The sequence below is a fragment of the Podarcis gaigeae genome (assembly GCF_964106915.1).
Source record: "Podarcis gaigeae genome assembly, chromosome: 7".
Classification (NCBI taxonomy): Eukaryota; Metazoa; Chordata; class Lepidosauria; order Squamata; family Lacertidae; genus Podarcis; species Podarcis gaigeae.
The window spans coordinates 32,811,559-32,825,523 of NC_139683.1; the positions used below are offsets into that span (position 1 = coordinate 32,811,559).

Below are 13,965 nucleotides of genomic sequence, written 5' to 3' on the forward strand. Positions count from 1 at the left end.
ATGGAACATCAGGCCAAAACTAGCAAGAGCTACAGTCTTACACTTGCTTAGAAGTTTGCTCCACTGAGGTCAATGGGAGACTTCTGAAGAGACATGTCTGGGCACAGGAAACTGGTCTGGTCCTTGTGAGGTTACCAAGTCAGAAGGAGCAGTTCCCTTATAGTGAGCTTATGTTCTCAGCCACCTATAGAGTCAGGAATCGTCAAGAGCGGAAATGCCTTCTTCTAAATATACTGTGTGTGCACACACTTAGACTAAACTAACTACATAACATCTATTCATCATGTCAAATCCACAGCTGAAACTTACTCCAGTATCTAAAACATGCACATTCTGTTCCTTACGCTAAGCCACTACCTGGAACACAATGCATCGCAGGGGGGTTGCAGATAACAGCACTATTTTATGCATGCCTATTTTGAAATAAGTTCCACCAAGTTCAATGGGGCTTACGGTACTCCCAGGTAAGAGGATCAAGTTGCAGCAATCCTAAGAACCCCTGAATGGCAGTCAAAGCTGGAATAATGCAATCGCTAACCCCCCCCCCCAACCTACTGTTTTAGAACAAAATCAAACTGTCGTTGACTACCTTAACATTTATTTTATTTACAAACGAATGTTTATATACCTCCCTTTAGCAATCCTTTTGTGCCATTTACAAAAGCATGCTAATACACAACGTATTAAAAACAGCAATATATTAAAAAGCCTGGGAAAGTAAAAAGTCTTTGCACTGAAAATATAGTAATGCTGATATCAGGTAAGCTTCCCTTGGGAAAGAACAAACGGGGTACCACAACCAGAAGAAGCCTTCACTCTGGCCACCACACATCTTACCTCAAATGGAGAGAGCTCCAGAAGAGAGCTTCTGAAGACTCTCACTACATAGGCAGATTGATATGGAAGGTGGTGTTCCTTCAGGTACCAAGTCACATAAGGACTTCAGAAGTACTTTGAATTGCATGTGGAAAATGGACTAGTGAAGTTCTTCAGGTATTGGCGTAATACTTCTAAAATGATCAGTTACAGTTAGCAGCCTAACCACCGTACTGTGAGCCATTTGCAGTTTCTGAACCATTTTAAAAGGCAGCTCCATGCACAAAACATTGTATTATTCAATCCTAGATGTTACCTGGAATGAATAACTATGGCCAGGTTATTTCTGTCTAGGAGAAGCCGCAGCTGGTGCACCAGCCTATGCTGCGGACAGGCACTTCTTGCCACAGAGCTTCCAAGGCCTCCAAGTAGAATGTTTGATCTAGGAGTACCCCCAAAATGTGTACTCAGTCCGAGAAGCTAATGAGGTGGCCTCCACATGTTGTTATGCTACAGTTTCAATCAGTCCAAGTCAGCAGGTCAGTGATGATAGGAGCTGTGGTTCAACTACATCTTCGGTACCACGTTAGCTACCTCTAGGGTGAATGTAACCCCATCCAGAACAAGTTGAACACTATCTCCCTGAACAGACAAAACACCTACTCACAGAACCTCTGTCTTGATGGGATTGAGTTTGCTTATTAACCCACATTCAGCCCATTATAGATTCCAGGCACCTCCTCAGCACTTCTACTCCCTCACCTGAAACTGATAAAACAAGAGACACACAGAAAGTGCTGGGTGTCATCAGTACACTGATGGCCTTTATCCAAAAGTGTGATTTAGTTATGAAAAAGTATGGAGCAAGACAAAACACTATGAAACAGCAAAGAAGAAATTCTATGGGATCAAGCAGTAGTTCCCAACTATCACATTCTGGGAACAGCTTGAGAGGCAGAAGTGAACCAATCAGAACATCACTTCCATCTTCCAAACCAGGGTGCCCATCCAGAAGAATACTATTGTTAACGGTATCAAAAGTGGCTGAGAAGAACAGCAATATCTGGAGAGGGTGTGCAGTACAGCAGTTTAAAGGACAATTCTTGTTCTTTTGAACTCAGTGGGCAAATGTCTATTGATTTTAAGGAGTGGAAGATAACTCAACAACAAAAAGTGCAAGGAAAAACTACATAGGTACCTTCCCAGACAACCAGTTTAACAACTTTTGATTTTGATTTGTTTGTGGGGATGTTGTATGTATTTAAATCAAGCAATTGTTATCCCCTTTCAGTGTATTTCCCATCACTTTTCTTATTGCAAAGGAATTTGTTTGTTGTACACAACTACAAAATCCACTATAATTGCTCAACCTAAATTTGCCAGTAGTCAGTGGACTCCAGTCCACAAACTAATGACAATTTGGAAGCAGCCAGAAATAGGGTTTAGGTTGATCTTTATGGCAATTCCAACACTAAAAAATCTTGGTAAGTTTCCTTTTTATGAAATGTAGCCTAGGATAACTATCAAATTACAACCTTAAACATCTTACCTTGTTTTATCCTTTTTGTCTTTATCACTGCATGTTTCCAACTATTCTCGAAAAGGTGACCCCCGAATGATTTTCCGGAGACTTTTTTATCCAGGAATCTTTGTTCAGATTTTAGGATTGGCAATTTTTGTTCCTTTGGTGTCTGAGATATGACAGGTCTGCTGTTTCAAACATCATAGTGAACACCAGAGGGAATACAAAAGCAAAAAGAATAAATGCTTTCCACGTGTTGTCTGGTACAGACATTTCTCAAGTAATAAGTGGGTCACCAAGGATTGCTATGTTTCGAACAAACACTCGGTTGGCCTTCCCTTGAAGCTGATGGAAACTAGTCCAAAATATTGGGGAAGACTGCCCTACATGATTACTCCTCAGAAGGACCTCTCTCCATGGCCAACTTACTGCTACTTCAGAATTGTGCTACGAACTGTTTTCAATCAAATATTGTAACATTTAGCTACCTCTCTCCTTATCAAGTTATTTATGAGAAACTACTCAATTTCAGTCATGGAATATTGGAGTGTTACAGAGAAAAGAGAAATGTTCTAGGGTGCACACCGAGCACAAGGCATTGTTCAGACATGTACAGCCTCACTATTACCCAGTATGATCTCTAGTGCATCTTTAGGCATACTCCAAATCAACAGCATGCATTTTACAGGGCTATCAACAGGGATGGACAAACTATTTCAGGAAAGTTTGCATTGATCTTCTCAGTGAGAAAACCAGACAGATTGCCAAAGAAAGTTCAAAATGCATTGTCATAAAGAAAAGGATCCTATGCATACTAGAGGCATACGTCCCTTTACTTTTAAAAAGTGCCTGTTTTGATAACTGCTACAGCTCTTGTGAATCATTAAAATATGATGCTAAGCTGTCCTTATTGTAAATTCTTCTGTTGCAATTTAAACTTACAAGACCCTATCCCCTAAAATAGGAAATAATAACTCCAAATCTTTGGCAAAGAAAGTTCAGTACTCGTAGACATTTAAAAATATCAATAAACCCCCAAGGGTCTCAACAACTGGGAATAAAGAAGTTGAATAGAACAAGAAGTTGAATGGAACAAGGGAATATTTGGCTCTAAACTATAGAATCGAAAGTATTCCTGTGAACCAGCATCAGGCAATTTCAGCATCATGACTACATACAAGTCTGCTGTTCAGGTAGCAGATGCAGTAAGCAACAGCAGCCTCTCAGTTACAAAGAGATTAACAATGCAATCTTCTACATGTCTACTTTGGAGCAGGTCTCACTTAGTTCAGTGGGGCTTACTCCCAGAATAATACATTGATATAGGATTACAGACTTAACCACTCATCTCCATTAATGGGAGTGAGGGATGAGGAGTTAGGAGTTATGGAACGATGCTAAGCACTAGCACTTAGCTAAAAACCAACCTCTTTTGAAATCAAGTTGGGTTGGACTTTCGTATTTTAAAAACACTGTTTCATATTTCAGAACACTAATTTTAGACCACTGGGCAAAGTTAAATAAATACTTACCATTCAGGGATGCACGAGATTTCTGGCAGCTTACCATTAGGAGCTTGTGAACCTGTAATATGCAAAGTCCATTCAGATTCAGTTACTCTATTTTCATACCAAAAGTTAAAGTAACATTACAGTTAAATATACTTGCATCAAAAACAGTAACTATTTTACCAGTAATGGTAAATTTTGCTTTAGACAGCACACTCCCCCATTTTAACGATGCACTACAACATATTATTCAAACCAAAATTTGGTCAGAACACCGATTTAAAGGCGTGTGATTGGGATATAATATCTATTAACAAGACACATAAGGAATTTTTATAGCTTATTTTGTCAGTTTATAAACCATCTTTCAATAAGAGGGTTCTCAGGCTGGCATACAAACAATACAATAAATCATAGAAGCTAAAGCAAAAACCTCTAAGATCAAGCAGAAAACACTAAAACTAAAAAATTTGCTGCAATGTCGGGTGCCAAAAAGACATCAAAATTGGAACCTGTTACACTTCTTAAGAGAGAATATTACACATCAGAGGTACAACTGGGACAGCTCTATATCCATTTATCACCAGCTGCACACGACTTAAGCCTTTATAGCAAGGTTGGGGAAGTGGATCTAGCCAGGAGATGAGTTCACCCACCTATCAATCACCTGACACCACAGTGATGTCAGATGACCCGTTTTTGGCACAGCCCACAAAGCATCAACAACCAATCAGCTGCACTGGGCTTTGCAGGTGTGGATGATCAGCAGTGCCTGCAAACTTCTTTTTGGCTCAAGTGCACATATACCTGCTCTGCACCTGGTGTCATCATACAAGATGTTAGGTGTAAGGCAGGTGGGTATGGAGGGGCCTAGCATACCTAATTAAGCCTGTAGACCAAAGATTCCCCACAGAAAGGTAACAATCTACACTTTGAATTGTGCTTGGAAAGAGATCTAATGCAGCTATGTGAGCACAGGTGAGAAGCTGGCCCCAATTAACTGGTCACACTGTATTTTGTACTCACTGAAGTTTCTGGGAAAAATTTTAAAAATGAACCCTATGTACAATGCATCAAAAGGCATAGATTTCAAAGTTTGTTAGAAAAAAAATTATAGCACATTTCTGATGGTCTCTTTTCACATGAACTACGATAAATTTCCAGCCCTCTGCTCTTTCCAGCCTAGCAGTTGACTTACTCTAGCAAATCTAAATCAAATAAATTATCCCCAAATCATCTCTCAAACCTACAAGTTTCTCAAGCCCACACTCTAAACCACCTCAGAACAAACACACCACACAAAACCATACGCATGTTAATCTGGAGCATCATACAATCTTGGTGGAATTACCCTTTTGACTCCTCATTGAAAACAAACTCCCTTCCCATCAGGCTAATTCTTATTCCCACTGCTCTATTTTACCACTGCTCACTTTTGTTTCCTCAAGTCCTCAGAACTGTTAGGTATCTTTTACTTTTGGAGTGGAAGCCCCCACGGCTTTGTTCGAGTCAGGTGCCATTCCTGCAACCTGTTTTTCAACACAACATACCTCAGAACGATGTGCAAACCCCCACTGCAGGGTGAGAAGTGTTTCAAGCCATGTGCAGAGTGCCCTTCCCTATCAGTCCCCACGTGATAGGGGAGTCGTTTCAGGCAGGGTTGAGCCCCAACATGCCTCTTCTCTTCAATACCCAGCATTTGCAAAATGCTTTAGGCTAGAATCATGTGTCTTCTTCTTTGTGAATAAAACCCATTTAGCTCAATGGGACACATCGCCCTGTTAAGAGAGCGCCCGGGGAGCTTCACCTTAATCCCTCACAACAACCTCGTAAGGTAGACCAATTGGGTCGCCATACTGCACGCACGTCAAGCAGGGAGAGTGGCCCACCAGGCCTTATGCAGCGTCCCTTCCTTTTAGGGGAAGAGGTGGGGGGACTTGCAGCAGTTCCCCTCTGTCCCCCCCCAGAACAGCCCCCCACCCCCAGCACTCTCACGCACCCTGCTGTTCCAAGTGGATGCGCTGCTGGCTCCTGCTCATAGCGGCCCTTCCACCACCACCGCGCTCGCTCGGGGAAAAGACGAAGGAGGCTCAACGGCGGCCGAAGATTCGGCCCCCTCGCCTCTGTAGGACAGGAGGAGGCTGAGGCCCCTCATGGCCCTCCGCTTCAACCGGCGCGCGAGACCCCAACGGCCGCATTTCTGCCCCGCCGACCTCGGCTACTGGAGCGCCGGCCCGGCGCGGGCGGGCGAGCAGGCCTGCCGCTGGTTGCTAGGCAACGGAGGGAGCCGCAATAAAGAGGCGAGGCCTGGCCTTCATGGGGCGGCGGCGAGGGCGCTCTCTGGGCCTTGAAGCTGAAGGGAAGCCGCAGCTGAAAAGGCCCGTCGAGTGCCTTCTCTTCCCCGCTGCGAGGAGGGTTCCCTCGGCTTCCGACAACTGTTTCTGCAAGGCAGGCGTTCAACAGGCGAAGCCATCTGCTGCTGCCCTCTTTTGTTTTGGAAAAAGCCTCCCCTGTTGAGATTCTGCCATGTGAAATCAGAAAGGCTGATAGGGAGAGGCAGCATCCGCCATCGCTAAGGCACGGAATGGGAGCTGCATTTAGTCTTGTTAAGGCAAAATCCCAAACTTCATGGGCATCGCAAAGTCTTAAAAGAGTTTCATCGTAGTCCATGTTGACTCAGATGGAATTGCCCTTGGACCCAGAATGTGGCGGTTCTCACCTTTAATGCTGGGTATTAGGAACAGTGGTGAAGGCACACTATTCCCATAGCCACACCCTTTCTAAGACTATATAACCAAGAGTAAAGTTTTGGATTAATAGCGCACAGCTTAATTTTTCCTCACACGCCTCTTCTGTTTGGCTCAAGGTCTAGTCCGATGCCTTGTGGATTCAAATACATGCTCACTATTTTTGTGGCATGTTGCTTAATCATCGTGAAGTAACTTTGGAGCTTTTCAAAATAAAAGTAACAGTTTAACCCTTAGTCATGCATGAATTTGAATTTGAATTAATTTATTACGGTCATAGACCAGAAAAAACAACAGCGATGGTTTACAAGGGGAGTAATGGTGTCAATTAAAAATTGTAAAATTATACATAAAAGCAATACACATATGCACACACACACACACACACACACGCACACACGCACTACAATGTATGTATAGACTTAAAAAATGAGGGGGCTTGTCCAGGGGTCAAGTCTTTTACTTTTTTACAGCTAATGCCCTCCGCTTGATCGCAGCCGCAGAAAATTTGGCCACTTTCAGTGTTACTTCTGGGTTTTTATCTCCTAGTAGGATTTTCAGCCGCTGAGATTCAGATCGACCTGGAAATTTCTGAACGATAGGGGAAATAAACAGTGACCTGATATCCCCATAGAGGTCGCAGTGTAGCAACACATGTGAAGCCGTTTCCACCTCTTTCAGACCACATGGGCAGACTCGTTCGGCATAGGGTTTGCCCACGTATCTGCCCTTTAGTAAGGCAGATGGCAGTACATCAAATCTGGTAAGGGTAAACGCCCGCCTGTATTTTGCGATTTGTAAATCCAGCAAATATGGTGTTAGATTGAACCCTTTTCCATAATCTTGGGTGGCTGGATATTTATCTATCTTGCTCATATGGTCCTGAAGCTCTACATCTCCTATTCGCTGGCTCACCATCCTTTTAGCCTTTTCAAAACCTGAGGCTATAAGTTCTTGTGGGGAAAGCCCCAGGCCCTTCAATTTTTCATAGAGCAACAATCTCCATTTAGACTGGAACGGGTCTAATAGAGTCAATGGAGCCACTCCCACTGGGAAAAATATGAGTTTTAGCCAGAAGTGAATCTTCAGGATCCATATCCTGGCATTAATAGGGAGTTGACCTACCTCCAGCCTAATGGCTGTGTTGGAAACACAGGTAGGTAACCCTAGTAGGGAGCGGTAAAATTTAGTTTGTACAGATTCCAGGGACTTGAGTTTTTGACAATTAAATATCTGGGTGCCATACATCAGTTGTGGAAGTATTTTTGCGACAAAGACCTGGGAGGCAGCAGGAACATATTGACCTCCTTTTCTATAGAAGAATCTTATGATAGCTCTGGAGGATCTTTGCGCATTTGCAATGGAATTCTTAATCTGATGGCACCAGGATCCCTTCTCATCAAAGATTATTCCTAGATATCTAAAGGATGTTACTTGCTCAATAGGTTGGTTATTAATTTTCCATTTATGTCGGAGTTTTCTCTTGGAGAACACCATAATTTTTGATTTAGTGTAATTTATTATTAGGTGTTCAGCTTCGCAATACTCTGTAAGAGCTCGTAAAAGTTTTCTTAGACCCACACAAGAGAAGGAAATAAGTGCCGCATCATCTGCGTACAAAAGGACTGGGATTGGTATATTATTTAGGTTTGGGGGATGAGTACTTGCATCCTCCATCTTTCTGACTAAGGAGTTTATGTAGAAATTAAATAGAATAGGGGCAAGAACACAGCCTTGCTTGACACCATGGAAACTTTGGATTTCCTTTGATAGGTTCCCATAACGGTCACATCTAACACGGATCCAAGTATTTTCATGTAGTCTACGGATAAGAAGCAAAAGACGTCTGTCGATGTTTGTGGCACTTAATTTTTCCCAAAGTCTGTGCCGGGGTATCAAATCGAAAGCTGATTTGAAATTTATAAAGGCTACATAGAGGGAGCCTCCTTTCTTTGAGGTGTATTTCTCCACTAGATGTTGCAATACCAGTCCTTGGTCTAAAGTTGATCTATGTGCCCTGAAACCAGCCTGGGCTTCCTTAAGGATGTGCTCCCATTCCAGCCAGTCCGCAAACTTTTCACGTAAGTGAGTTGCGTAAAGTTTGCTAATAATGCTTAAGAGACTGATTGGTCTGTAATTGGCTGGATCAAGTTTACAGCCTTTCTTGAATATGGGAACGATGATTGCCAATCCCCAGTCCTCTGGTATTATTGCTGTTTGATCTATGCTGGTGAATAGGGTGGCAAGGACTGGGGCCCACCAGTCAATATTGGCTTTGAGAAGCTCAGGGGAGATATTATCTGCTCCCGGGGCTTTTCTGTATTTGAGTGCCTGAATAAGCCTCCTGTTAGTCATGCATGCTAATGTAATCTGCTTCTGCTGCTGCTTGGTTTATTTGGTGGGATTCTCTCTGAGTAAACTGGCATGCAGCTCTACCTCTCTTTTAAATCAGAACCAGTGAGGGCAGTGAAGGTCCTGTGTGAGTGTCTGGAGGCGGTTGGAGGATGGATGGCGGCTAACAGATTGAGGTTGAATCCTGACAAGACAGAAGTACTGTTTTGGGGGGACAGGAGGCAGGCAGGTGTGGAGGATTCCCTGGTCCTGAATGGGGTAACTGTGCCCCTGAAGGACCAGGTGCGCAGCCTGGGAGTCATTTTGGACTCACAGCTGTCCATGGAGGCACAGGTCAAATCTGTGTCCAGGGCAGCGGTTTACCAGCTCCATCTGGTACGTAGGCTGAGACCCTATCTGCCTGCGGACTGTCTCGCCAGAGTGGTGCATGCTCTGGTTATCTCCCGCTTGGACTACTGCAATGCACTCTACGTGGGGCTACCTTTGAAGGTGACTCGGAAACTACAACTAATCCAGAATGTGGCAGCTAGACTGGTAACTGGGGGCGGCCGCCGAGACCATATAACACCGGTCTTGAAAGACCTACATTGGCTCCCAGTACGTTTTCGAGCACAATTCAAAGTGTTGGTGCTGACCTTTAAAGCCCTAAACGGCCTCGGTCCAGTATACCTGAAGGAGCGTCTCCACCCCCATCATTCTGCCCAGACGCTGAGGTCCAGCGCTGAGGGCCTTCTGGCGGTTCCCTCATTGCGAGAAGCAAAGCTACAGGGAACCAGGCAGAGGACCTTCTCGGTAGTGGCGCCCGCCCTGTGGAACGCCCTTCCAGCAGATGTCAAAGCGATAAACAACTACCTGACATTCAGAAGACATCTTAAGGCAGCCCTGTTCAGGGAAGTTTTTAACGTGTGATATTTTACTGTATTTTTTGTTTCTATGGAAGCCGCCCAGAGTGGCTGGGGAGGCCCAGCCAGATGGGCGGGGTATAAATATTATTATTATTATTATTATTATTATTATTATTATTATTATTATTATTATTTGCAAAGACTACTCCAGGAGATGATTTCATTGTCGAATAAGTCGATAATAAATTATTATTACTACTACTACTACTACTACTACACCACATAATTGCTGGTACTTCAGCAACTGTGTGATTCCCAGGTTGTTTCACAGCTTATTTCAAAGTGTTTGAGTTGGTTGATTTTTCATCCAAGTACCAAGAGAAGGTTAGGGTAGGAGTTCTGGAATAATAAGGATTCCATCAATAGGAAAGGAGAACAGCCGCAGGAACAGCAAAGGCACTGTTTACTCAGTGCTGCCCTGTCCACACACCCTAAGTGGTAATGTCAATGTGAGGTTCTAATCTGTTTTACTACGAGTGGGAGAAGTTAATCCGTAGAAGTTATTTTATAATGTTAAAAGGGACTGTCCTTTATTTCAGACAACACTATGGAACCATTGCAACGCTAAAGTTATGCAATGCTATAGATTCCATGAAGCAAATAAAGTAAGTTCCACGATTTCTTTTTAAAAATAATGTTGTGACAATTCTAGCACAAACTAGGACAAAAAAGGTCACAACATCAGCTGCTGAATGAAACACAGTCATAATATAAGGATTTCAAAAGCACAAATCATTCCTTCAAAAGTGGTGTACATCTAAATCTCAGTTTATACATTCAGCACATTCACGCAGTAAAGGTCTTTCTGAACTGTGCCACTTCATGTTGCAGGTGGGAGTAAATGTATGTTAAACCACTTTCCCATCAGAAAAATATACCACCAGTGAAAACAGCATAAAGGGGAGAGAATATCTTATTTCTACTTCAAATAAATTCCTAGCTGCTTCTTTGGCACAAGACTAAGCAAGGACAGACTGATGAATACTGACAAAAATCATGACACTGCTGTCTTGTCAAAAACTGGTTTGTGTCCTTTCATAGGAAACACAGGATTCCACACCCTCCCTCTGCATAATTCTGCAATTCAAGGTAAAATGTGCCACAACCAGAAATTTACCATCTGGCTGTCTTGATATTCATGATTGCTTTTCTTCGTAGGATTAGCCACATAGCCCAGTTGCCCCACAGTCAATATTCTGGAACTTGTGTGCATAAAATTGGCCATATTGTGAATACTGAAAATATTTATGTGCACTAAAAGCTATGCATTTGTGTATGTGTGACTGGAGGCATGAGCTTGAAAAGCCACGCCACAAACACAAAAGCATACCCCTTCAGCCAAGAGGTGAAAAGATGAGAGAATAGGACGGCAAATTTGATACACTGTCTGAAATACAACAGGTTCATTGATGACAACCACCTCTGTGGAGAGGAGACACAGCATACTAGATTCTCAGTTACACAACGGGTGACACTCTAGTGGGGCCCCAGCCAACACGATAGCTGGGACAAGTTCCACAGGGGTGGGAGCACTGGGACATCCGATCTCGGTGATCATGGGCAGGAGGCGGAGTTACGCTAAGACCAGACCATGTCATTACCGAGGAGGCAGGTTTAGTCGTTGTTTGAAGACTATCCCTGCCTCCGGGTCTGGCCTTGACCGGATGGATACTGGAATCAACAGGGGAAACCCACATGACCTGAAGGTGTTGCTGTGTAATGCCAGGTCAATGATGAATAAAACCACTGCCATCCACGACCTGATTGTGGATGGAGGATTTGACCTGGCATGTGTGACAGAGACCTGGTTGGAGGAAGCAGATGGGCCTGTCCTTGCTGCCGCTTGCCCACCGGGTTTCTCTTATGCACAGCAACCCAGGTCATGTGGGCGGGGAGGGGGGGTTGCAGTGATTTTTAGGAAGTCATTAGTTTGCATCAGGCGTCCTACTGGGAAGACCCAGTTTTCTGAGTGCATGTTCTGGAAGTTGGGCAATAGGGGCAGTACAGGATTCCTTTTGGTGTACCGACCTCCCCGCTGCACCAAGGATTCCCTGTCCGAGCTGCTTCAGGTCGTGGCGGATGTTCTCCTGGAGAACATCCTAGGGGTTGTCCTAGGGGATTTTAACATCCATGCCGACACGACCTTACAAGGGGCCGCTCGGGACTTCGTGGAAAGCATGGCCTCCATGGGGCTGTCCCTGAATAAGTTGGGCCCAACTCATAGTCATGGACATGCCTTAGACCTGGTATTCACCTCTAGTGACGTGGGTGATCTGACACTAAGTAAAAGTGAAACCAAAGAAGTGCCATGGTCAGATCACTTCCTGGTGCAACTGGACTTCTCCGCGACCCTTCCCCTCTGCAGGGAGGTGGGACCAATTTGGATGGTCCGCCCCCGCCACTTAATGGATCCAAATGGTTTCCAGAGAGTGGTAGGGGATGCTTTATCCCATGTTGATGGACTTTCAGCTGATTCCCTGGTGGCCCGCTGGAATGCGGAGTTAACCAGGGCTATTGACTGTCTGGCTCCGAAGCGCCCTCTCCGATTGCATGGAGCCCGGACAGCCCTGTGGTTTTCTTCGGAGCTGAGGGCGATGAAACAATCGCTGAGATGGCTAGAGCGTCGGTGGCAGAAAACTCACTCCGAATCTGACCGGACACAGGTTAGAGCTCAATGTCGAGCCTACCATGTGGCGATAGCGACGGCGAAGAAGACTTTCTTCACCGCCTCTATTGCATCTGCAGAAAATAGTAGCAGGAGACTCTTTCAGGTGGTCCGCAATTTAACGGAACCACCTTTACCACCGGGGCCTTGTAAAGACCCCAAGATCTCCTGCAACAATTTTGCAAAGTTTTTTGCAGATAAAATCGCTCATATTCGGAAGGAGCTAGACACCACCGTGGGAGCAGGGCTGGGGCGGGAGAGTGCTAGAGCCCTGTCTGGTCAAGTTGCATGGAATCAATTTCAATCTGTTACCTCCGAGGATGTGGACAGGCTGCTTGGACGCGTGAAACCAACCACCTGTCTCCTTCATCCTTGCCCATCCTGGCTAATAAAAGCAAGCCGGGAAGGGCTGGGCGATGGGCTCTGCGAGGTGGTGAATGCTTCCCTCTGTGAGGGAACATTCCCAGATCCGCTGAAAGAGGCGGTCGTTAAACCGCTTCTTAAAAAAACATCTTTAGACCCGGCCAGTATGGCCAACTATCGCCCAGTCTCAAATCTTCCATTCTTGGGCAAGGTGATTGAGCGCGTGGTTGCTGAACAACTCCAGGCACGCCTGGAGGATGCGGACCATTTGGATCCCTTCCAATCGGGGTTCTGCCTTGGTCGCACTGGTTGATGATCTCCGGCGAGCTAGGGACAAAAGTGAGAGTTGTTTCCTAGTTCTGCTGGATCTCTCAGCGGCCTTTGATACAATCGACCATAACATCCTTCTGGACCGTCTAGAGGGGTTGGGAGCTGGGGGCACTGTTATACAGTGGTTTTGCTCCTTCCTCCTGGGCCGTATTCAGAAAGTGGTGGTGGGGAATGAGTGTTCAGACCCTTGGGCCCTCACTTGTGGGGTACCTCAGGGTTCCGTCCTCTCCCCCATGCTTTTTAAAATCTATATGAAGCCGCTGGGAGAGATCATCAGGCGGTTTGGACTGGGTGTCCATCAATATGCAGATGATACCCAGCTCTACCTCTCTTTCAAATCAGAACCAGTGAAGGCGGTGAAGGTCCTGTGTGAGTGCCTGGAGGCGGTTGGAGGATGGATGGCGGCTAACAGATTGAGGTTGAATCCTGACAAGACAGAAGTACTGTTTTGGGGGGACAGGAGGCGGGCAGGTGTGGAGGATTCCTTGGTCCTGAATGGGGTAACTGTGCCCCTGAAGGACCAGGTGCGCAGCCTGGGAGTCATTTTGGACTCACAGCTGTCCATGGAGGCACAGGTCAAATCTGTGTCCAGGGCAGCGGTTTACCAGCTCCATCTGGTACGTAGGCTGAGACCCTATCTGCCTGCGGACTGTCTCGCCAGAGTGGTGCATGCTCTGGTTATCTCCCGCTTGGACTACTGCAATGCACTCTACGTGGGGCTACCTTTGAAGGTGACTCGGAAACTACAACTAATCCA

At 45.1% G+C, this 13,965-nt stretch overlaps 1 protein-coding gene across 6 annotated transcripts in view; it reads right to left on the minus strand.

Annotated features, from left to right (window-relative positions):
- Positions 1–13,965, minus strand: part of LOC310848688 (uncharacterized protein C8orf89 homolog) — a 43,941-nt gene that overhangs the window by 4,885 nt on the left and 25,091 nt on the right. The window contains exons 1-3 of one of the 6 annotated variants that reach the window (XR_014566509.1): positions 5,846–6,820; positions 3,871–3,922; positions 2,366–2,523 (exon numbers count right to left, since the gene is read on the minus strand). Coding sequence is in view for 2 of the 6 variants with exons in the window: in XM_083748120.1 (XP_083604246.1) it covers positions 2,366–2,526; positions 3,871–3,922; positions 5,846–5,885 (253 nt within the window). In the remaining 4 variants the exon portion in view is untranslated. Of the gene's footprint in view, positions 1–2,365; positions 2,527–3,870; positions 3,923–5,279; positions 5,300–5,845; positions 6,821–13,965 lie in introns of those variants that run through there. The other 5 variants (XR_014566510.1, XM_083748120.1, XM_083748121.1 and 2 more) reach the window with 5 other exon arrangements.